Raw genomic sequence first — 25,726 nt, forward strand, 5'->3', positions numbered from 1 at the left:
TGGGGGGTGGGGCACTCCCTTTGGGAGTCCATAACTTACCGTGGTCATTTATAAGGCACTTTTTGTCAATATACTGTGTATCTGTTTGGGAAAAATCCTCCACCAATGGACTTTGTAAAAAGTGGTCAATCTTTGACTCCTAGCTGGCTTTGTAAGTATTAGTCCACGATAAGGAACATTGACTTTTCTTTGTAGCCATGAGTAGCAATAATACCAAGTAAACATTTAAATACGGTAATAGGGCAGGCAGCTCAATACCAAACGTAGGGTACAACAACAATTAAAGATACAGTAAGAACCTTAAGCAGGCAGAAACAAAAAAGCTAAGAAACAAGAGGCTTTTTCTTTAGCTGCTTTTCTTGGGAAGATGGCTACAGCAGCTCCCATGCTGTTCTCTGGCCTTTTTGTCAATATTGTAACATTTTGTCAGATTGTAATATTTTGTAACATTATTTTTGACCACTGAAGAAGGCCAATGGGCTAAAACGCATTTGGGTCTAAAAGTGCTGCATAAGACTTTTGTGATTTTCACCGATGTTTGTTTGGGAGTCTGTTTAGGGCCTTTTACTATGATATTTTGATTTTGATTTGCATAAACACATTTGAACTTTTGCTACATACCAATTTAAAAGGCCCAATTTTATCTTAACATTTTGGTTCTTTCCTACAAAATCGTAAACCCAGATGATTTACATTTTGTAAACCTCTCCTGACTGTTACCTAGACCACCCTTGGTATACTCTTCTCTTCTGATCCCTCCTTCCCCCACCCTTGAAAATCCGCTCACATAGATTATTTGTTTATTATTTTATATAATGTATACCCTGCCCTCATGAGGGCCACCAAAAATAAAACGATAATTAACAACGTTGGACCAGAAGGGCAAGGGAGCACTGTGGGAATGCCAAATGGAACAGTCTTCATCTGCTGGCAGTAGATGGCAACAGAAAGGGACTGACAAGTCTTCCTGGAAAGAGAGTTTCAGAGCTTCAGATTAGATTAGAATCTTTTAAAGTAAGATAATTTAGCATCTCTTCTGTAGGGTATCTAAAACTTTGTGGGCACTGATTACATGTTAGTAAAATTAGCAGGATTCCATTTTAGAATGACAACTACTGTATATACTCGCGTATAAGTCGACTCGCATATAAGTCGAGGCACCTAATTTTACCACAAAAAACTGGGAAAACTTATTGACTCGCGTATAAGTCGAGGGTGGGAAATGCAGCAGTTGCTGGTAAATTTCAAAAATAAAAATAGATGGCAATAAAATTACATCAATTGAGGCATCAGTAGGTTAAATGTTTTTGAATATTTATTTCAAAGAAAAACAGTAAACTGGCTCTGTAAGTGGAAAAGAGGGTCAACAAGAACAATATGGTATCAACAATAACTTTAAAAGTACAAAAACCTTAGCTCAACCAGCAACCAAGCTAAAACACAAGAGTTAAAATCCTCCAAAACTGGATTCCTCATCATCATCTGTATGCCCAAATGTAACCCAACTTAGATTTTAAGAGGGATATTATCAGAAATGGAAAATCTACTATTAGCTTCAATTGTAAACAATGGGGGATGCGGCATCCCCTTTGGGGGTCAATAACTTTGGATCCCCGACCCAAACTTCACCAAACCTGGCTGGTATCATAAAGAGACTCTCCTGATGAGACCAGCCAGGTTTGGTGAAGTTTGGTTCAGAGGGTCCAAAGTTATGGACCCTCAAAAGGGTAGCCCCATCTACTAATAGCTCCCACTGAAAACAATGGGGAATGGGGGCACCTCCTTTGTGGGTCCATAACTTTGGACCCCCTGAACCAAACTTTACCAAACTTGGCTGGTATCATCAGGAGTGTCTTCTGAGGATACCCTGAAATTTTGGTGCCGCTAGCATAAAAACTGCGCACCCTGCTGGCCGGCAAAGTAAAAACACACAACAAATTTTAATGACCCGCATATAAGTCGAGGGGAGCTTTTTCAGCATTAAAAATGTGCTGAAAAATTCGACTTATACATGAGTATATACGGTATATCGAGGCTGAAGGATTCAGAAAAGACAAGAGTCTGTGTAGAAGTGCTGCATTCTGTCAGCAATGCCTTTGCTATGCAAAAAGGGGGAAAGTGACATTACAGTGGTCTCTGGTGCTTTTAGAAAACATCCACTGATATTGATGCACGGATGTTGGAGCAGTGCATTGCTGAAGAAGACCACCTTTTTAAAGCGCAGGAACATTACAGAGAGGAAGTAAGCAACTTGATACGTATGACTCAGCTCAAAGCTGATGAGAGGGAACAAAAATCAAAGGACTCTTTAAAAGCCCAGGTAAGAAGACTTCAAAAGAAATCACATGTTAAATATCAGTACTTATCTGGACTTGCCAGGTGCCTTAGACTTCAGTCCTAAACTGTATTTTCTGGCCTATATATTCTTATCATTGGACAAATGCCTCAAACATAGTTTTAAATTCAAACCACTGGCAAGTCTGTATTGATTGGTGACATGGTTGTTCTTCTTCCTCTCCTGCATCCACATCCCATGGGAAATGTAAAGAAATGTGACTACACTATGAAGCTGGGTAAGTCGCTTGGTCTTTCAGTATTAATTTCCACCTAGTTTTTATTATTGTGACAAATTCCAATACATAGGCTTATTTATTGCAGTTGGAATACAGCACACAAGGAGTTAAGTGAGGACTGTTTGTGACTGGCTGCTAGAAGGAGAGTTCTTGAGTCAGCTTGAAGAGATTTTGAGGGGAGTTCTGTTCAGAGTGAACTAGTGAACGGATGTGTGGAATGAGTTCCATTCTCCAATGATTTAAAGATTACTCTGATTGATGTACAAGATAGTCAGATTAAAGAAATCTGTACTGAGTCCCAAGTGTAAACAAAACAGTCATAGTAAAGACACACACGGGTTACTAGTTTGTATTCTCTGAAGGGAATCCACCAGAGGTGTATGGGGACCATATGGTGCCCGGAGGCAAAAACCCCTCCGGGCATGCCCCCCTGGGCGTGGAGTCCCACTTACTCACAAGTAAGTGCTTACGAGTAAGAGCCAGGGCTACCCTCCTCTTCCCTGCCCAGCAGCTGGGGTGCGAGAGAAACTCGCGCTGTGGCTGCTGGGTTGAGAAGAGGGGCTGGAGCCCAACTCACAAGCAGGGCTTACTCACGAGTAAGCACTTACTCTTAAAAGCACTTACTTGTGAGTAAGAGCTCGGCCAGTCCCTCTTCCCAGCGCAGCAGCCGCAGCATGAGAGAAAGTTGCGCAGGCACAGTGGCTGCTGGGCCAGAAGGCATCTGGTCATGCGGGGGCCTGATTGTGCCCCCCACGTGACCAAATTAGTTGCTCCCGGGAACATGGGTAGCCCTTTGTCCCCGGGCAAATACACCATTGGAATCCATCAGAGGCGTAGCTACAATGGGGACATCCGGGGACAAGTGCCCCGGGCGCCACCTTGTGGTGGGCGCAAAAATTGCAGGTTCGTTAGTGGCTTTTTCTATTTTTCAGGTTTTTTCCATTTTTGGCCTGCAGGGGGCGCAGTTTTTAGGCTAGCAGCACCAAAATTTCAGACTATTGTCAGGTGACTCTCCTGATGATACCAGCCAAGTTTGGTGCAGTTTGGTTCAGGGGGTCCAAAGCTATGGACCCCCAAAATGGGTGACCCCATACTCCATTGTTTCCAATGGGAGCTAATAGTAAATGGGGCTACCATTTTGAGGGTCCATAACTTTGGATCCCCTGAATTAAACTTCACTAAACCTAGGTGGTATCATAAGGATAGTCTCCTGCTGATACCACCCAGGTTTGGTGAAGGTTGGTTCAGGGGGTCCAAAGTTATGGACCCCCAAAAGGGGTGCTCCATCCCCCCATTGTTTCCAATGGGCGTTAATGGTAGCTGGGGCTGCCCTTTTGAGGGTCCATACCTTTGACCCCCCTGAACCAAACTTCACCAAACCTGGAGTGAGTTAAAATCCAGGAGAGTCTTCTGAAGATAGCCTAAAAGATTTAGTACTGTTAGCTTGCTAAACATTTGCTCCCCTGACAGAGGCACCCTCAGAATACTTTCCCCAAGGTTCTCTCTTTAAATCCACCTCCTTTTGGAATGGATTTAAAAGGGAGAATCCTAGACTCCTAGATTTAAAAAAAAAAAATTGAAAGTATTGTTGAAGGCTTTCCAAAACCAGATTCAACTGGTAGTTGTGGCAGTTTTACAGGCTGTGTAGCCCGTGAGTCTGATAGATCTTGTTCCCTAACGTTTTGCCTGCATCTGTGGTTGGCATCTTTCAGAGGTGCATCACAGAGAGAAGTGCTGTTATAAGAGAAGGCTGGACACAGTGTATAATAGACTTCTCTGTGATACAACAGCTGGAAATGTACCAGCCACAGATGCAGGTGAAACATTAGGAACAAGATACACGGCCACACAGCCCAGAAACCCACAATAACCAACATTGAAAATGATGATGTTTGGGGTGGGGAATCTACCTGAAACAGCATCACTTTCAATGTTGTTTAAACTAGGGAGCCCAGAGTATCCCCTTAAAAGGTGGATTTAAAAGGAGAATCTGGGCTTTGTAGTTTAAACAATATTAAAAAGTGATATGCTGTTTCAGGGGTGGATTTCCCCCCCCCGCTGCTTCAAAAAATAGCATCACTTTCAGGCATTGTTGCTTAAACTAAAGGGAGCCCTGGGTGTGTTCCTTTACAGATTTGTGTGTTGGGGCATGTTCTATAATGTGATAGTGACTTTGAGATGACCTGGTGCAGAAAAATGTTGTTTGGTCGTGGTGGGGGAGGGACGCTGCCCAAATGGGGGGGGGGGGGGGCAAAACTCAGATTTTGCCCCGGGCTCCATTTACTCTAGCTACACCCCTGGAATCCATACTCATATACTAAGCAGGAAAGCTTATGAGAGTTGTGGGATTTTAAAGAGGAAAGAGAGGAAACTTACTTTCTGGGGAATAGAACTAAATCTTACTCTGGAAAGCAATTTGTGGGCAGTTATGTGAGGAGAAACAGTTTTGGGATACCTGAGAATAAACTGAAGGTCCTTCTGACAAAGAATGAGAAAAGCACAGTTTTTTACATCTACTTGTGTATATGTCTGTATATAACAGCCTGATTGTAATAACCAAAAAGGAACTCAGCTAGAGAACTGAAGTGTAACTAAATAAGAAATGAGATCCAGCAACGACTTGTCATTATTAACATCAATTCTTACTTGTTTTATATTTCCTGAAATTTAGTACTTTGCCAAAACTACTTTTGTTCTTGTAAATAAAAACTTCATTTTTCATCTTTTTAAAGTTATAAAGCCTCTGGTGCCTAAGCTTTGTTTCTTACAGAAGGAAAAAGTTTTTTTTTTCATTTCCTCAGTGTAGATTTCTGCCTGGCTGAGAGGCACCTACACTAAGCAGTCAAAGAACATTTTTTTATTTTGTTTTGTTATAAAAATGGGGAAAACACAAAGTGAAACTCTAAAGAAAAATCAACACATTCACTCTACCTCTTTATTATAACAGTTGACAAGGGGCTGCTCAGTAACCATAGAAAACAGCAGTTGGAATTTTGGAGGGAAAAACTCCTGAGGACATGAAAGGGTAGAGAGTAAACCTTAAGTACCCTTTGACTTCCAAGAGCTCTAGGAGATGAAAATATTAATTCATTTCATTATGGATCCTAATTATGGATCCTAATATTAGAAGGAAAAGAGCAGAAACTACTGTTAATGCTCCCAAAATGTCATGGGCAAATAAAATGCTTGGTTTTGGTTTCAGTTTCCAGCCATAAAAATACAAAGTTCAAATAGTATAATACAGGGCCTCTTCAGTGTGGTATGAACTTTTGTCCAGCATAAGCCATCTGGCATTGGGTGCAGATACACATCAGTGATTCTCTGTGTTGTTCTCATCACACTGTGAATACAGAGGCATTTGCAGTAGAACTAGAGCATCCATGTGTTTGACTGAGCAGTGAAGTCTTTTCTCTCTCTATCTATCTTGCAACATCACATTCCTTTCCAGGCAATCTTCTGCTCCCTTTGTGAGGAATAGAGGCATAGCTTTTTTTTTTTTAAAAAAAAGAAATCTAGGGATCCAAAGTAACTAAAAGACTGTAGAAACAGATCAGCATAGTGACCCATGAAGCCCCAAAAACTCTCCAGTGGTATGGCAGGGGAAATGTCTGTGAGGGACTGTCAGAAGGGAAATTATGTTGATGTGAGCAGAAAATTCAAAAACACACGAACTCCCTCCCATATGGATGACATGGCATAGTGCATGGACTGTGTTCTTTTTAATGATCATAGTAGAGTAGATATGAGAAAGGCTGTAGTAAAGCAGGGAGAAAATGAGAAAGTAGACAATTAGTGGATGTTCTGTGGAAATTCAAAAAAATGCTATCAGTTTGACCGCAAAGCCACAGCAAAATGATCATTTGGAAAAAGCCCTAGTGGAATCTAACAGAACTCTCATAATTGCTTGAAATTTACACAGAAATACCCAGATAAAGAAATTGGCTTTGAGGTGGCTGAAAATTATTGCTGATTGTCTCTTGACAGAAATCATCCATCACCAATTTTGAAGGGGGAACAATGTCTGAAATGGGCTGCCTGCTGGGAACAGGGGCTGGACTGTCAAATTTAACCGTGTTAACTTACTACTGTATACATGTTTCACTTGTACCACAGTGTACATGTACTGGATAACAATATTATTATCTCTTTGTCCATATTTCTCAAAAGATTAAAAAAACCAGACACAAAAACATGACTTGTTTGATATTTGGCTCTATTAAAAAAAACAACCCCTGGCATGTTTAGTCAATTGTCTTCCAATTTCTTAGGAAGCCATCACAGTTCTTAGAATAATACCTGCTATTTCTATTGCAGATTCGACTGAATAACATTATTACAGAAATAAAAACCAAAGACTTTGAAATAAGGGAACATAAGAAGAAGAAAAAAGAAATCCAAAGACAGTAAGAAAATGTTGACAGTTCTTTTGATGAAGTGGATTCTTTTGTAGCTATCAGCTGTTGGCACATTACAGTGATTGATAATTTTTCTAAAACATTGCAGAATGAAAGAATTTGCCAAAATGTATGATGTTGTACGACATGAGAGAAACAAACTGGTTAACCTTGTGCACAACGCCCACCAGAAAACTGCTGAAATGAAAGAGCGTATCAAAATGTTAGATAATGAGAGAGAAATCTTAAGGAACAGTGCTATAATTAAAGAGAGGTGAGGTTGTAAGTTAATAATTCTTCTGAAAAACAATCTTTCATGTTGAGATCGTAAGTATTATTTTTCTAATTTTGCTGCAGGTGTTGCCTCTCCATTCCTTAAATGTTTGTTATTTTATTGCACTTCAAATAAATTCGCTTTCTCTGAGATACAGTTAAAAGCAGAGTTATACCCATGTATTGTGCGCTAGACTAATGAATCAATTGTTCAATTGGATAAGTACCCAAATGTACTTATGATTTAGGAAATGGCCCAACTGTACAATATTGATTTGGATTCTAACATGTCCTTAGTGTGATATATTAGAGAGCTGGATTTAGACCAGGCAGATGCAGGTTTGAAGTCCACTCAGCTGTAAAGCTCATCAAGCAACCAGTCTGTCTCTTTGAGCCCAATCCAGACTGGGTTGGCTGGCAGGCAGAGATGACACCGCTTTGGTGCCACCCTATCCCCTCGAAAGGTATTTCTTGCAGCACAGGAAGCCCAAAATGTTTTATTAAAAACCCTACCTGAAAGTCCCCCATAGGGAAAGCAGAGATACTCTGCAGAAAACATGGCATATCTCCAAGGCTGGGCCTGCTGGCATAAGGGGGCTAAATAGACTGTGGAAGCTGACTAAGGTTGGCTCCACCCCTGGAATGCCCCCACCATGCCGGTGGAGTTCGAAGCAGCACAGAAGCACCTATGGAAAGCTGGGTGCAGCAGCCAGGCATCCCCACAGTGGCCAGGCACTGGCAGATTTGCCCCTTCATCAGGGTAAGTGCCCTGGGAAGGGCAAATCTACCCGTGCCTCCTCCAGAGGGGGATACAGTCCCTGCCATGGATTGGGCTGTTTGTCTTCAAAGACAGTGGATGGGTGGATGCAATATAGCCACCTGCAGCTTTTTGGAGGAAGAGTAAGCTAAAGCTATAATTAATTATTTGAATGTGGTTGGCCATGCAAGTTGGCTGTCTTGCCTCACATTGCTCCAAGGAAGTTGCTGCTTGGACATCTGCCAAACCAGGTATAAGGCTGTAATTTCCTTGTAGGGATCTCCTATCCTCCCCCATTTTTTTCTTTAAAACTGTTTGAGAATTAAAGCAAGGCTGGAGCAAGGGATTATCTGGAGCAAGGGGTTAGCTTTTTGATTATACTGTTGTTTTCCTCATTGGGGCAACTATTTAAGTAGTTGTACCAGTACATTCATGTGTAAGGCAAAGATTGTGCTCCTTGTGGACATTTCAGATTTGGGAAATGGTACAGTGTGAACACACACCCCATCCCTGACTGAAGCCTCCTAGCTTTGTAACTTCACTCTGAAGATTTTTTTCATTTTATTCAGAAAATTGCACAAACACCAGCTAAAGCGAACAAACAACATTGCAATCAAGGACAGCATCCAGAGTGACGTCTGCAAGGTTTTTGCAACGTTGCAAGAGATGAAGGAAAAGCGAGAGCAGCAGCTGATGGATGTTGAAAGGCTGACCAACACACTCACCCGTGTGGAGGATGAAATGGTGCAGCTGCGTAAGAAATATGAACGGGCTGTGCAGCGCCGAAATGAAAGGTAGAGCGCCTGGCTTATACGCAAAGTACTTGGGGTGATTCTGCATCATGCCCTTTGAATGGCAACTATCACTTGCCAATCAGTCATTTCTTTTTCTTGCTGTTCTCTTATCCATACAGTTTGCTGTCTTAAAGCGCTCTTCACTTATTTATTACGTCTCTGTCTTACTTGTTGAACATAAATTCCCCAAAGTGGTGTGTGATGTTGTAAAATTCAATTTTAACTTCTTTTCGCAAACCTCTCCCAGTTCTTGAGACCTCCCTCTGAGTTTGCTCATTCAGCCCTACTTTTTTATATCTTACCCTCCCCACCATTTTGTAACTGATAAAAGAAGATCAGCAACAGTAGCTTCCGAGCCCAAAAGTATTATTTCCAAGCCAGGCTGTATCTCCCCAGATGGGTATGCTGAAACCACGAGGGAGCCAGGTTCTTGTGGTTCTCTATATCTTGTGTGCAGTGATAAATATTAATAATGTTTCCTAAATATGTTGCTCATGGTTGTATCTGAGGTTGTAATTGCTAGACCAAGCCAAATAATTTTAAATTTCTAATATCTGTACCCTTCTTACTAATGTGGCTTAGAATCATTATTTCACATGTATGCTGTCTTCTCAGGATAATGTAATCTATATTTGTTTGTGGCCATGACTAAGTAATTTTAAAGCCAAACGCTGAAACTTTTGCAAGGGCAGCTTTTATTAATCAATAATGGTTTTAAATTGTAGTCATGATAGTAATATGGATGAAACTAATTACTTCCCCCTTTATGTGACTGTTCTCTGAGTCAGCCTGATTGTGCAAACAGAATAAAAGCTAAATCTCCCAAACATGACTGTGACTAGCAGTTTTGGGGGTTTTTTTTCCTGTTGCATTTTTAAAGAACACATCTTCTAACTAGGAAGTCTAGTCCATCAAATGTACTTTTCTCCAGTGACAATAGGCACAGGAAATAGCTGACTTACTATTTCTCCATTGCAGTATGCCTGTTAAAGTCTTTTCTTTGGCTTTTTTGCAGTGGAGTAATGCTCATTGAACGTGAGGAAGAAGTGTGCATTTTCTATGAGAAAATAAATATTCAGAAGATGATGAGTCGGGATGGTGACATTGAGATCAATGTGATGGATGAAAAGATCCGCTTTTTAAGGCTGAAACTGACTGAGAAAAAAAGGCAGATTGAGCTATTCCTCAAAGCGCTGCCAATGAAAAAAGGCCTTGATTCTGATTTAGTGGTTCTCCAGATTCAGGTAGCTACAATTTAAAAATACTGACTCATTTCAGAGAGCACATCAAACCATGAATTGCACAACCCATAGTTTAGAACCCATCATGGTTTGATCTTCCAAGATTACAATGCTAAATACACTTTCTTGGGAGTAAGCTTTACTGAATTGGACTTAATTCTTAGTAGACCCGCTTTGGTTTGCTCTCCAAGTATGTAAGCAAAATATTTCTTGGTTTTGAGTGCTTGTCCATTTTTATGTTTTTCATTTGCTCAGAACTCACATTTGTGTAGTGACAGAATCTTGGGAGACTCTTCCTAGTACAAGAACTTCATGGCTGTGTAGGGATTTGAACCTGAATCACTCACATCCTAGGAGCTATATGAATGGTTAAGCAATTTTACCACATCAAATCACAGTTAGTATAAACCATGATTTGCAAGCCATGGTTGGTAAATTTGGTCACCATGCCAAACCACAGTTAAACTTTTCTTAACTATGTTTTGGTGTGATGACTGAATGGAATTAGTATTTGTTCCAAATGGAATTTTGGTGTTTCAGTTAATAAAGACATACGTGGCAACTGAGTCCTGATGATGTTCATTAATAGAATCAATATAGCCATGAATATCTATATAACAAAATACCATTTTTTTAAAAAAATGTTCCCTGGTATATCTGCTGGCAGTATGAAGTTAATGCACCAGTACTGCGGAAGGACAGTATTAGTACAATGCCAACATTTGTGGACACAGCTATTGGTAATGTTAAATATGGAGGTTAGTGGTACCACATTATTGTTTGTTGTTGTTGTTGTTGTTGTTGTTGTTGTTGTTGTTAGTCTTATAGACCTCCCTCCCCGGAGGGGTCATGGCGGTGAACAATCATAATATAAAATGCAACTTAAAACACAGTACAAACTAATATCATTTAATGTATTGTTGAAGGCTTTCACGGCCGGAATCACTTGGGTGCTGTGTGGTTTCCGGGCTGTATGGCCGTGTTCTAGCAGCATTCTCTCCTGACGTTTCGCCTGCATCTGTGGCTGGCATCTTCAGAGGATCATCATTTAATTAAAAACCAGGAACCATATCATGTCAGATGGCGTCATCCTTCCCCCTCCCCCCTTGTGCCCACCGGAGGCCAGATAGAACCGTAGCGATGGTCTTATCCAGGCTGGCCAAATGCCTGGCAAAACAGATCTATCTTTCAGGCCCTTCGGAAGCTCTGTAAGTCCCACAGGGCCCTGATCTCCCTTGGCTCTCCATTATTTTATAAGCATAGGAAGTATACATTTTATAAGCATAGGAAGTATACAGTGAAGTAAGCCATTATTTATGATTTGCATATACAGCAGGTATATAGAACTGAATGTCTTAATGGTATATCACAGGACACTGTCAGCTAAATAATGTACTTTTATTTACTTACACATAAATTGATCAATATTCATTTTCTTTTTCCTGTATAGGGGGTTTAGGACAGAGACAGCCTTGGTTGTCCTGATGGACGACCTCCTCAGGGAAAGGGGCAGAGGTCAGTTATCCCTGTTGGTACTTCTAGATCTTTCAGTGGCCTTTGAAACCGTTGACCATAGTCTTCTTTGAGAGCAGCTTCAGCAGTTAGAACTGGGGTCCACTATAATGCAGTGTTTCTTGTCCTACCTCAATGGCAGGCTTCAGAAAGTAGAGATGGAGGGCAGTTGCATGGTTTCCTGGGAGCTCTCTTGTGGAGTTCCTCAGGGCTCCATCCTGTCTCCTATGTTATGCAACATCTATATAAAGCCACTGGGAAAGGTAATCAGAGGATATGGTGTGGGGTGTCATCAGTGTGCAGATGACACCTAACTATCTCAGTTCCATCTACATCAGGTGAAGCTGCCCGATGGATTCAATGAGGGTCAGTAAATTGAAATTGAATCACAATAAGATGGAGGTGCTCTATGTGCTGAGCTCCCAAGCCTGGGGAATCAGAGGACACCCAGTGCTGGAAGGAGTGTTTCTACCCCAGAAAGACTGGGTGTGGGATCTTGGGAAGCTGTCTCTAGAAACCCAGGTGGCAGTAATGACTAGGAGGGCCCATCAACATCTCCAGCTGGTTCTCCAGCTCCACTTTTTCCTGGACCAGGATGACTTGTCCACAGTTATCCATGCTCTGGTAACCACCACATTGGATTATTATAATTCACTATATGTGGGCCTGCCTTTGAGGACGGTCTGGAAGCTTGAGAGAAACTGTGATTCACTAACATGTTGCTAGAGAGCCAGGTTTGTAGGAAAGGAAGGCAAAAGGAGAAAGGAAACAAGACCAACCTAGTCTTGAGAGGGTATTGACTGAAAATGGCTTAATTTCAAAAGGGGTGGGGGTCAAAACAACTATTTAAATGTTTGACTTCATGTGCTACTTTTTACTTAGGTCCTTTCCCCACTTACCTTAAGCCCCACGCTACTCTCCGCAAGTAGCGCGGGGTCCCACTGCACTCCCCATGTCAGGGACGGCAACAGCGCAGCCGCCCCGACGCTGCCGCTCTTGCGCCCCCTCAGCCCGTGGCATCCCTGGTGCTGGCGAAAACGGCGCCTTTGGGGACACCTGGACACGCGCCAGGGATGCCGCATGCTCAGAGCAGCGCACAGCGACGGCGGCAGCAGGAGAAGTGGGGAAAGCCCCATACAGATTCCCATAAGGATGTTAGAGTAAATGTGCTTGTTGAACAATAAAGTTAAATAATAAATTGTCAAAGGCTTTCATGGCCAGAATTAACTGGCTGTTGTGGGTTTTCTGGGTGATCTGGCTGTGGTCTGGTACTTTTTGCTCGTAACATTTCACCCTCATCTATGCCTGGCATCTTCAGAGGTATGTCACAGCGAGATATGTTTCTCTGTGCCATTGAGAGAAACACATCTCGCCATGACATACCTCTGAAGATACCAGCCATAGATGCAGGCAAAACATTAGGAACAAAGACTACCAGACCACAGCCACATAGTTTGGAAAATCCACAACAGCCAGTTAAATAATTAAGTCAGTACAAAAACATGGGTGATGCCAAACATGAAAAACAATTTTTAATGTAGATGGTATGTTGATAAAGCCATTGCAGATACAAATCTGTAGTGGCTTTCCAATTTTGTGATATGGTCTGCTGTGGAACCAAGGTAAACAAACTCTCTTCCAATACAAAGGGAAGGGAATATTTCTTTTAATTTTTTTTATACTGAAGGCTGCTTTGTACACAGTTCAGTGCAGTGAAGCAACTAAAATATTTAAGCTTAAGTTCAATTTTGCTGCTTCTCTGGACAGTTGGATGACAGAAAGAGAAAGCGTGCAGCATCAAATGTTTGCAGAAGTCTTGACTCTACCTGCAAATGTTCTCCCGTTTCTTAATGGGGAGAGAGACCTATCCCAGTTTTCTATCAAGGGCCTCCCACAAATCTAACCCTGTGGTCCATGAGTGTTCCACAGAGTATTTCACCACTTTCACAGCAGTGCTCCAGAACACCTCAGTAATGAGAAGCTTTTCCTCATGGAGACTGTGGCCATTTCCCCACTTTTAAAATGACGTCGGTTTCATCTGGTCCAGGACCTTTTTAGCGCGAGGGTCGTGTTCCCCGGGCTTCCCCACTGTGGGTCATCAAAAGGCGCCGTTTTGAGCAGCGCCAGAATGACCCGCACTGAGGGGGCGCAAGAGCAGCAGAGTTGGGGCGGCTGTGTTGTTGCCGCCCCTGTAGTGGGGAGTGCAGTTGGACCTCGCACTACAGAGTAGCGCGCAGCAAACGGTGAGTGGGGAAAGGGCCTGTGACAAACCAGCAGTAAGTTACTTTTGGTTATTTTAAGGTAAGTTTATCTGGTGCCTCATAATCACATGAAATTGAATGATCACCTCCTCCCATATGGTCCAGTCCTCTAGTCAAGCTCTGCTCTCTGTCCCAGCCTGCATTGGTGAGGCAGATAGCAACTAGAGACAAAATTTCTCTAGTGGTGGCATCTCAGTGCTCCTCTGAGGCTCTCCTGGCACCTATGTGCCATGCCAAAACATTTGTCTTTACCCAGAAGTTTAGCTAAGGTTTTTTCATATTTTAGATTTCTCTGTTTTGTGTGCTTTTAATGCCCTGGCCTGGTGTTATTGGATTTTTTTTTGTATTGACTTGGATTGTTTTATTGAAGTTTTTATTGGTATGATTTGTTTAAATTGTCTTCTTGGTTTTGTTTTATTGTTGGAAAATACCACAAGCAGGTCTGGAGAGATGGCATACACTTAAAAAAAATAAAACTCTTATCCACTGTTGCCTAGGAGAGAGAGGGGTATTCTGCCACTCACATATCTTAGGGTGAGCACCTCTGTGAGTGCTGAGCTCTTTTTAGCTCCATTTTAGTTGCATTTGTGTTTTCATTTGGTATAATGCTGAGGTCTCACTAGCAGAGTAGCCACATCCTGTTGCTTGTAAGGTATGGCTCTTTCCTGCCTTGTTATGGTTTCGTCTTTTCCTTTTGCAGCACACTTCGTGTGGTTGTGCTGGTTTCAATCACTTTTATTGCTATAAACATTTCTCCTTTTCCTGAAACAGTACCACCCAAGCCTCCCTGAGGTTTATAAGATTGTGAAATTTTATAAAAAGAAGAAGTTCATCAAGTAAGTCACCTGCTGACTTTACATTTTAGATCAGCAAAGTGTATTTCTATAGAATTGCTTGTAACAACTGTCCAAGAAATGGACGTATTGTCATAAATGAATGTTTAACAGTCAAAAGGTTAACTGCCAGCTTTTCCTAGGATTTCTGTTTGGCAGCACTCTGGGAGACCAAACCCAGTTTTACAGGGCTGGGAGAAGGACATATTGGTTAATAATACTAAATATGAGTGAGTTTTCTTCAACTAGAAAGGGAATAAAATGTTCACAGACTTCATAGATTGATTGTTCATGACCTATTTTTCATTCCTGTTTTGGTAGTTTTCTCAGTGCAAGGACAGAATTAAAAGTCTGGAGAAACTCTTTACAGACCCAAAAAGTCACAACAGAACAAGAACACTGCCCGGAAAAGACCCCAGTTCTCTAGAGCTTTCCAGAAAGATAGACAAGGTAATATCATTATTATATCACTGCTGGGGGCAGATCAGTTGTCATGGCAAAATACTTTTAAGAAAAAAAAACACAACACACATATCTTGCCCCCCTCCCACACACACACAGACAAATGGAACAAAGCGGCAAGCTCAGGCAGCCATTACAACTTAAACTATAGCTACTGCCCACATTTCACAGGAGGCAACTGGAGTCTCTGAATTCTCAGTCACCACCACACCCTTTCCATCCTTCCACTGCCTGTAGGACATCTTGAAGCCCACTAGAGAAGTGAAGTGGAATAAGGGTGAAAGATAAGAAACAGGGATGGGAGGAAGGCCACAAAGGGAAGATTTAGAACAGGGGATGCGTGAATAAAGGACAAGAAGAAATTTTGAAGAGAGATGTGGAACATGTGAGGAGTCAAAAAGCAGGATAACTGGCAAGCAGTGTAATCCAGAAATACATTTATGGGCACTATATTGAAATGTTTCCTATTAGCTCACACTGGAGCATCTAATTGGACTTAGACATATTTTCTCAGTGTAAAAGAAACAGGGTCAGTTATTTAAAAAAGACCATCATGTTGTGCAACACTAACAGGGATTGAGGCAGGGGAAATACTCAGTTGATGGCATCATGACCTGGGCAAAGACGTATAGAAGGACATGCTACAGAAGCGGAGATGAGGAATGCCAGTTTTAGCAGCAGCCTTGAGCAACAGCTGGTTCCCTCTTGTTGCAGTGAATGCTCTGCCATTTCCTTCATCTTATAACCACTGGTGATGACCCTTCTACACATAAAGCTTCTCAGCCTGTTACAGAATATTCTGTTTTTAATGGTTTTAGCTCTTCTTTGAAGAAACCAGCTCTGAAATGTTTGATCCTTACCATGACTGTGACTTTTCAGTCCTGATAGGCCCGCCTCATAGATTGCTGTTTAGAAAACCACTGTATCACAATCACCCCTAAGTTTCTTGGCCCCAGTATTTGGTTTAGTATTTCAAACATAGCACTAATGACACTGACATTTAAAAATATGTTATAGCCATAAAGTTTTACTGTGCTACTCCAGTTGTTGACAAGGCCCAGACAAAGCTGGATGGTTTGTATTCTTAAAGGGGAAAAAATAACAGAATATGTTCTTGCTCACTAGTTGTATGTTTATAAATTTGTTCTCATTGTAGTTAGAACTACAGCTAACACAGAGAGAAGAGAAACTTCTTGAGAAGGACTTTATTGTTGAACAAGTGTCCCGGTTAACAGAGAAAATCAGCATCAAGGTTGAAAATGGCAAGGAAGATACCCTAATATTGGCAAAAAAGGTATGGCTGCTTTTGAGCTTCACCCCACAAGCCAGCTAAGGAGAGTGATATAGATGAGGTATCTTTCTCCCAGCATGTAATTTGTTAGATCAAGAACTGTGGCTATAAATGCAAAGTGTATTGAACAAAACTAACATTCAGTAGTTGAAAGGGCTTGTTTGTACTGCACTACCATCAGTGTGAAGTGCATCTTATTGTGGTTGCAGATCTGCAGCCCGCTCCCACCCTAATTGGTGTAACTAATTTTGTATAAATGTATTTACACACACAACTAGAGTCAGAATAGGGCAGCGTACAAATAATTGTTTTCAACTATATAGATTAGCCATTTTTTGTCTTAAGAGAATTACACCCATTATTTTTGCTGAGCACTACTCGAGAGCTAAATGTTTGAATTCTTAAATCAGAAGAAATAACCGCCGTTTTATATTGATTATATTGATTATATATTGATTATATTGATATTATATTGATTATATTACCCATGATTTTGGGGAGCCACCAATGTGATGTAGTGGTTAAAAGAGTCTGACTATTATCTGGGAGACACGGGTTCAAATCTCTACTGGTGCCATGGGTGGTCTGACCATGGGCCAGTCAGTGTAACCTACCTCAAAGGGTTGTTGTGAAGATAAAATGGAAGGGAGAAGAACAATGTAAGATGCTTTGGGTCCCCATTGGGAAGAAAGGTGGGGTATAAATGAATTAAACAAACATATAGCTATTTATTCAAAATATAGGAAATAATTTACACATAGTTATCCTGTAGTTCACTTCAGGGTTGTTTTCACACCAAGGATTTTCTGTTTCAGCCACCTGACATCACCTCAGCCTCTGTATCTATACAGACCATTAAAATGTTTCATTTTAAACCTACTAGAAACTAGTATTTCCTAGACAGGGGGCTAAGTCTGTTACACACTGTGTCCAGTGAGAAGGGAATGTTTAGTGGGATATATATTGTCCATGTCCCAGGGTGGGGAACTGATCAGTAAGCGTTTGGGTGGAACTTGCAATGCAAAGATGTGGTTGATAGTATTGTATTGGGGGGGGGGGGGGGGGTTCAGTCCAGGAAGTAATTCACATTTTCATGCCCTGCAGCAGCAGCAGTATGGGTGAATGCAAATCCTGCGTTTGGGTGGAGTCCATTGTTCATGAACTTAGCATGCCCTTGGGGTTTGCTTTTGGTGTTTTTAAGTTGCTCATTCCTGAGCCTGTCATTTAGAAAGAGCTAGAGGACGCACCTCTGTAGATATGTGGAAGTTTTATTAAAAGGGGGTTTTGAAACGTTATTACATTATTCCCATGCAACATTTCCTATACTGCTGGGGAAAAAAAACCAGGGCAGGGAGAGAATCCTGATGGTCACATGAAGGGGTTTACAATGCCCATTAGGTGTGAATGGGAAATCATGGCCAGTAATGAAGAGAAAACCAGATTATTGTCTTCTGTCAAGAATCCTGTTACAAGGATGATTTACTACAAGTTGACATGAGCAGCATGGCCCCCATGCAAAACACACTGGTATGGAAGCAGCCGAGGTTTAGGTGACTGCTATATTCTCAACTGCAAGGCTTCAGCTGGCATGAGATTTTTTGTTTTTATATGGCAAAGAAGGGAATAAGGGGGAAACACACATCCACACCCCTTGACATCATACTACTAATTCTGCTCATTCCAGATGAACAAACTCCAGGAGAAAATAAAAGATAAAACACAAAAGATGATGGCTCTTATTGCAGAGCTATCTATGAGGCAAGCGGTTGCCATTAAACTGCAACAAGAAATGAGGGACAAAGAACACTTTTTAATGTCCATCACCTCCAGACTTGAGAAGGGTCTTCCACCACCAAAGGCAGTAGAAACAGAATGGTTGAAGGTCCTGCGGGATGAAGAAATGTATGAAGAAGCTGCTGAAGCCAGAGCTCAAGTGAGTATCTCTGGGAATGCAGTAGCTCTTGGCAAGGTCATGTGTGTTTTGTCCCCACTGGATTTTTGACAGAGTTTGATAACTGGCTCCCTGCCTCTCGTTACATGGAATTCCAGGAGGTGATGGCCAGAACTAGCACCATCATGCTGATAATTGAAGTACTGTGTATCCTTATTTGGCGGTCCTTGGTTGCAGGGAGAACCTCTCAGACCCAGAAAAAGACCTTATAGCAATTTTTTGAATATGTGAGCATTTTTGGAATGTTGGGAACGTGCTGGATACCACAGAAAAATGGCTGTCATGGGGGCTAGGTCCAATCCCGAAATATTGGGAAATGCCAAGCATTTACATAGAATGCAGACAGCTATATCCAAACAGGTGTTCCCTGCTGAGCCAAAGATGATGGGTTCTTTTGAAACTACTCTCATGATGGTGGGTTGGCTTTTTGCTTTTGGGGAAGAAGAAAATGGGTACCAGGAAACACACACTGGCAAACATCAGGGCACCTATAGGCACCACTGTTTCATAGGATATGCCCAGGGAAATGGAAGCAAGGACTTCATGCAGTTCGCCTCTTCCTTGAAATCCTTGATAGCTCAAAAACTCTGTTGAGGGGCTATGGGGCGAAGATACCCAAAAAGTGATAAACATACATTCAGCATGGTGTGACATAAGCCAGTCTTGAGAATTTGGGGCTACTGGCAACAGCAGGTTGAAATCTTTGATTCACATTCTTTTGCCTGCCAGCAACTGTGGTCCCCTTACACAGAGACCTTATAAACTTGCACAAAGTGTGCTGATTTGTACTTGCTTCTGTTGGGCACGCTGTAATGACTACATTGATGAACCACCACTACCAGACTGAGCTTTCATAGCACATATTCATCAACAGAGCCATTTTACCTATTGAGCTATAAGGGACTGAGCAATGAAGAAACATTTCCAAAGCAGCCCTGAGTTCTTGCTTAAGTTAAAATATCTTCCAAAAATTAGCCAAAAGGGAAGGGGAAAAGCAATGCATGTGACTCTTATAACCCACATAAATTGAGTAAAGGAAGAAAGGGATGATCTCAATACTATTGTCCAAATTGGCAGAAAACCTCAGAAGTGAATTGGAAGATTATTGTGAAGAGTTTGGTGTTTTTTTTTTGGGGGGGGGGGGGATGGGAACCACCAGCTATGTTTTGGAAAATGGTGCAAGCTTACATTACCTGTCTAGTCTGGTGACAACTACATTGACCACTCAATACAGTTCTTTCAGAGATTAGTGGAAGATTAGTAAAAGCACTATAGCAGTGATGGTGAACCTTTTCAAGACCGAGTGCCCAAATTGCAAACCAAAACTCACTTATTTATCACAAAGTGCCAATACTACAATTTAATCTGAATACTGTGGTTTTAGTTTAGAAATGCGTTACTCAGGAGTAAGCTTGGTGAAGCAACCATACAACGCTTCAAATGAGTGAATCACGATCTAGGAGGGTTTACTCAGAAGCAAGACCCATTGCCAGCAACCGAGCTTACTCCCAGGTTTGCGCCCAGGCCACATGACACCCCTCCACATGACAGACTCTGCACGCATGCCCACAGAAAGGGCTCTGCCCCTCCACATGACAGGCCCCTCCACATGATGGACTCTGCACGCGTGCCCACAGAAAGGGCTCTGAGTGCCACCCGTGCCATAGGTTCGCCACTGCTGCACTGTAGCATTACCTCCCTACTAGGACCTGGTTGGGATAACTTGATGGAACAGAGATTTTGTAGGCAGACAAAGTTCATGGTACAGTTGAGACCTGGAGTCTTCCTAAGAATTCTTCTTAGCTGAGCAACTTTTAACCATTCATTATTTGTTTTTACAGCATCTTGAAGAAGCAGAAAAACTTGCCTTGCCAACTACTGTACAGACCACAGCTGAGCAGCGCCCCACTGCCTACATACCAGATGATGAACGTACGCTCCCCTTACCACGGCCTTATGGGGCATTGGCTCCTTTCAAACCAAATGAGCCTAGTTCAAATCTGAGATATATAAGAAAGCCAATTGTGAAGCCAATTGAGATCTAAACAAGTCAGCCCTTCTTCCAGCCATTAAAAAATAAGCACACAGCAAATCATACAGGGCCAAATCCACATTCTAGTAACATCAGCAACAGAGTTTTAATGGGGTGCAAAGTATACATAATGGACTAACCCCAACAGAACTCATTCAGTTCAGCAGCCTTACAAAAGCTCCAGTGAAACAAATGTGTGACCCAATGATTAGGGAATTGTTTCTTTTGAACATCTGAAGCACAAGGGATTCTGAGCAGCCTTTTAAAAATGTTTATTGAATATGACAGCAAAAAAGTAACAACATTTAAAACTCCAGTATTAGTGAATATCTACCTGTTCTTTTCCATTTCTGCATTCAATGGCCTAAACTTTTAAGTATTTTGAAAAGTCTAATAATCCAACTTAACCATTATTTTTTATGTCAGAAATACCTTAAATTTTGCTTTCATGGCACAAATAAAGAGAAACTCTTTGAAGAATGATTAGGTGATTATGCTTATTTAAATAGTAATAAATCTATTTTATTTAAATGTGTTCAAGTAAATGTAACAGCTGTGGTGCAGGAGTGAGGGAAGTTCTGCGAAGGGCTCCTACAGCTTGCAACATAAAAATTTAAATAGCTACCCTTTCCTAGAAGATGAATGCCAAAAATGTTTCCCTTAGAGCCGTGGTGGCAAACCTTTGGCACTTCAGATGTTATGGACTACAATTCCCATCAGCCCCTGCCAGCATGACCAATTGGCCATGCTGGCAGGGGCTGATGGGAATTGTAGTCCATAACATCTGGAGTGCCAAAGGTTCGCCACCACTGCCTTAGGGGATCCAGTTAATCAGTTAAATGCCGATTTTTCTAGCCTTTTCCTTGTTACACAGATGCTGGGGTCATGGAAGTCTTGTGGACAAAATGTGACAGGGTCTATAGAATTTGCAATAATCATCTCCTCCTCTCTTTTACTCACTAGTAGTTTCTTGTTCTCCTGAAAGAGGAAGGTTGTAGCAACTCCATGCAGTTCTAACTCCTCACTGCAGTGCTTCATGTACAGTACCATTTTTCTCCCAAAGTTCCCCTAGTTCCCAGTATCTTCTTTTCTAGAGTTACAGAGGGCTGCTGGGAAAGGGGGCAAGTAAGACATCTTCCATAAGCTTCTTTACCGTAGCAATTTATAAGATCCAAGCCATGTGATTCCAAGACATGTGACATATAATTTCTCATTTGTTTTGGTGATATAGTGGAAGAAGTACACAATATGTGAAAGAACTGAGTGTGACTGTAATCCTGTACTGTTTTGTGGGCTTCTGTCTCATTTGGATCAACGGGACTCAAGTGTGCAAAAGTCAGGGTAGCGGCTCTTGATTTAATTTCTTTTCAAACATGTTGTTTACAGGTCAAGCAAACACTTGTACGACAGTTTTTCTAGTTGCAATTACCTCAGTTTAACGGCATGCCAGCATGTTGGAAACAAAAAATGTATCCCTGCTGGAAGCCAGCACACATCTTTTTCAATCTCTGTCATAGATCACAGCTAAGAAAACAAATAGGGAAGCTCCATGCTAGCAAATCTGATTGGGAAATAATCTGCAGGCAAGGTAGAGAGCCGATTTAAAACAGTAATTCTTCTTAACATTGATACACTCTAGAAATAGTGGGTGTGATCCAGAAGACGTTAAACATTTTCAAATCCCGTTAACTGAGAAAACATAGTCATGTGCCGCCCTCTCTTATTGACTGCTATCAACAAGATTTTGAAGTTTTCAACTTCCAGACTCCAGACACGGTTAGCAAGGCGGAAGATTATTGCAATGGCATAGTTACAAATAGCGTTCCCAAAGATTATTGTCTCCCTTACAAAACAGATGAGAGATATTAGAACACCCCCTATCTGGTTACAAAACCCAGAAGATACTAATATTTCGATTCAAAACTATACAATTGCTCTCATTTAGAAAGAGGGTTTTTTTCATTTATAATGCAGGACTCTCACTGTACAGTTACTTAAGTGGACTTTCTGTATACACATCATTGTACAACAGCTGCCAGTAGTTATCACTTTCATATATATATTCTTGGTTATTCACTTTCAGGACAGCACACAATCTCAATTTTTTGCATACATGAGCTGCTGTAAAATGCAGATTGTAGCAGAAGAATTGATTGTAGTTTAGAACTTGTCTGTAAATACCCCATAGGGGCTCCAATTTCTAATATGTACAATTTCTGCAATATACCCCATTCATTAAAAGTGTAAACAAAAAGTGAACTCTTTTCAAGCAACAGATGTTTCAATATTACCGCTGAATACCAAGATTTTTTCAATTCCATATATCTTTTCCTACAAGCGGCAGGGTTTTTTAAAAATTATTTCGAGGCTCTTTATTTGCATACTTGTGAATACATGTGGCAAAGGTAAGATGTTGCTTGAAGTAACCAATTCAGTTTTCAGCAGCAGTACTACAGGCCCAAGAGCATCGTAGTGTGCTTCAGGGCCACCTCTTCAACAAGTCTTACATTCACGGTACCTTGGTCCACAGAAGCAACCCCTCCTAAAAAAAAAAACCACTGAAGATGTTAATATTTGCTGACATCGATAACAATATTAGCCAGGCATTGAAACTAAATACTTGCTCTCACCATATGTCTGTGGTTAAGTTCAAGATGTTCGATTTGATTTTGGCTGTGCAGTCACTGACACTGAATAACATGTTGGAGTGTTTGTTTTTGGACAGCTTTGAAAAAGGATCCCAGTTACTCAATGAAGTGAAACAGCACAGACCAAACTGTAACAGATAATAAAATAACCTATTCTCAACTCTTTTTAGCACTTTGTGACACAAGAACCCCAGATTCACACTTTCCTGCTCATTAAACATATAAAGACTGAGTTTTTTGTGTGTAAGAGAGACATCTCCTCTCACTTTCTTGATAGTTTTAGGTGGGTAGCCTTGCTGGTCTGTGTAGAAATGCAAGATGTGATGAAGTTTTGAATCTCAAAAGCTTATATCCTGAAAGTCATCTTGGTCTTTAAGGTATTACTGGACTCAAATCTTATTTTCGTGATAGAACATTCATGTGTTTGGGAAAAATGCATTAATTAGTTCAGCTACAAGCCAGTCTGGTTACATAATGGAGGTCGTTTTAGCTGCATAACAGCCACTTCTCCAAAGTATAGTTCCTGTCTCAACACTCGAACGTGGATGGTCCAGTTGCTCACATAAAGCTGGTCCCACAGTTATATCCCACCAGGACCAGTATCATTAGTATGGAACCTGCCATACGTCATCAAGTTTGATGTGCAGCTAGAGCATAGGGAAACAGTCCTTCAGTGGTTACCAGCCCTCATATGTAATATGTGCAGTGGGCCAGTCACTGGTTATATATTTGATTATATTTAATGTGCATTCCATAAGGATTTTGGCACTAGATAACGTTAAAAAATACTGTCTCACTTAGGAGAGGTAGTATGAATAAGATTGACCTTGGTTCCATAATAATCTTCCAATTCAATGGAAGCCCAAAACATGTTCCAAAGAACATCATCGGGAGGAACCAAGTGGAACACTGCAAGAGGTTCATTACCTTGATGATCCATTTCTGACAATATTGTGATCAAGTAGTTGAGAGGAAGAAACTCAATATGGGCTGATGTTCTGTCCACTGATGACATACTGGGCTGTGAAAGAAAATGCATTTTAGCCTAAAGCATATTTTAAACACTTTCTTTATGAGAGATAATGAATCCCTTAACATGTAAGCCTCAATTTATTCAGCACCGTTCAGTATCCCTCTTCACAGTATGCCACTGCCCTTCTACCTTGATGCCATATGCCATATGTCCAGGTTTTTGAACCTTATGCCTCCCTTGCCCCTCATGCAAATGGAGCTTTGCAGCCAGGGATCAGTGTGGTTGAGGTTGAAGTTTGGCTGTTGATTTTTTTTCTCAAGATGTATTCCAGCTCTTACCCATTTATTCCTGAGCTTCTCAAACAAGAGTTTAACATAGTTCCGCACAACAGTGGTGGAGCCAACAGGAACATCAGGCAGCTGACCAACCTTGCTACCAATTGCCTGTATGACAAAGGAGAATAATAAAGGGCAGCCAAAAAGTGTATGCAGCAAATACAGCATTGATGCAGAAGTTGATGATGTTGGTCTGTTGAGATAATCAGTGACAACCACATAACCCTCCACTGTGCATTTGTGCATATCTCTTTATCATTGCAGAAAACCATTTCCCCTTCTACAGACAAAATCTTGTTTGTCCACTTGCGGCTGCTTAACAGCAACTTCGAGGTTGCTTTCAACCAAAAGGTCAAAGACAGCCCTGTAGAGGAACTGCCGGTACAGATCACTGGGCTCCTCCCACCACACATAAAGCCCTTCCTGTCTGGGACCAAATACTTGCGTGATGACCTGCTGTATGGCTTCTTTTCCACCTGCCTTCCTGCCAATGAAAGCATCAGGCAGTGTCTTGCTGATTGCATCAAGATGTGTGCATCAAAAATTTGCTCAATATATCACACAATGATGGGAGCAAAAAAATAATATTGGTTCTGGCTCCAAGCTGACATTAAAATGTAATTGAAGAGTTCTGACCATAAGGTTTTGAACACTGCATTGTTGAAGAGATGCAATTCAGATGACTCCTCCATACTCCCTGACATAACATTCAGCAAGACACAGCCAACTTGTTTTCCAAGATACCCAAATAAAGAGCCCCTTTCTATAAGAAAGTTCAAGTCACCCTCTTTGTTTCTTGAAATAGACGTGGAAAGAATGCAAGGCAATTCAATAAAGAACAAGTTGACCATCGGCTCTTTGTTGCGGCTGTGGCTTACACTAACTAGAAATGATGTAGGAAGAAATTACTCAAAAAGAGAATGATGCTTAATAGTAGATCCCTCTTTCAGAAGCAGTTCCCAAGAGTATCTCCTCCAGCCTTTCCCATAAGGAACAGAATATTACAGGGCAGAAGTAAAGGACTGATCCTTTAGACTCATTCCATTAGCAGCATCTTCCCTTGATGCTTTTCCCTTGGTGCAGGAAGCTCTTCTGATAGTGAAAGATTCTCCTGTGCCAGGGAAAGCCCTTTGTACGGGGGGAGACACCACTGTGGGTGTGGATTCTTCTCTCTTTTAGATCATGCATTTCTCTTCCCTTGTACAGTAGGTTGTGTGTCTGGCTAAATGAAGGGGAAATAGTAAAAAATGAAGGCACAGCAGAGGAGCAGTTGGAAGAGGTTAAATACCTGTTCCTCAGTTACAGAGGTATCATCCTTGCAATATTTTGGAAGGCATGGGCGACAACGCTTGCCTCATGACAGAGCTTTTCATGTTCAACTCTAATTGAGCTATAA

General features: G+C 41.4%; 2 protein-coding genes across 2 annotated transcripts in view; one reads left to right on the forward strand and one right to left on the reverse strand.

Annotated features, from left to right (window-relative positions):
- CCDC146 (coiled-coil domain containing 146) overlaps nt 1–20,857 on the forward strand; it is a 78,841-nt gene extending 57,984 nt beyond the window's left edge. The window contains exons 11-19 of the mRNA XM_048499903.1: nt 2,150–2,320; nt 6,888–6,976; nt 7,077–7,241; nt 8,567–8,791; nt 9,807–10,035; nt 14,960–15,088; nt 16,257–16,394; nt 18,076–18,324; nt 20,184–20,857. Coding sequence (XP_048355860.1) covers nt 2,150–2,320; nt 6,888–6,976; nt 7,077–7,241; nt 8,567–8,791; nt 9,807–10,035; nt 14,960–15,088; nt 16,257–16,394; nt 18,076–18,324; nt 20,184–20,387 — 1,599 coding nt within the window. The 3' untranslated portion in view covers nt 20,388–20,857. The remainder of the gene's footprint in view (nt 1–2,149; nt 2,321–6,887; nt 6,977–7,076; nt 7,242–8,566; nt 8,792–9,806; nt 10,036–14,959; nt 15,089–16,256; nt 16,395–18,075; nt 18,325–20,183) is intronic.
- Nucleotides 20,858–21,187: 330 nt separating this feature from the next.
- Nucleotides 21,188–25,726, reverse strand: part of LOC125435396 (gamma-secretase activating protein) — a 38,214-nt gene continuing 33,675 nt past the window's right edge. The window contains exons 19-21 of the mRNA XM_048501594.1: nt 24,334–24,438; nt 23,950–24,043; nt 21,188–22,916 (exon numbers count right to left, since the gene is read on the reverse strand). Of these exons, the coding sequence (XP_048357551.1) occupies nt 22,825–22,916; nt 23,950–24,043; nt 24,334–24,438 (291 nt within the window). The 3' untranslated portion in view covers nt 21,188–22,824. The remainder of the gene's footprint in view (nt 22,917–23,949; nt 24,044–24,333; nt 24,439–25,726) is intronic.

This window comes from Sphaerodactylus townsendi, linkage group LG06 (genome assembly GCF_021028975.2).
Source record: "Sphaerodactylus townsendi isolate TG3544 linkage group LG06, MPM_Stown_v2.3, whole genome shotgun sequence".
Lineage (NCBI taxonomy): Eukaryota > Metazoa > Chordata > Lepidosauria > Squamata > Sphaerodactylidae > Sphaerodactylus > Sphaerodactylus townsendi.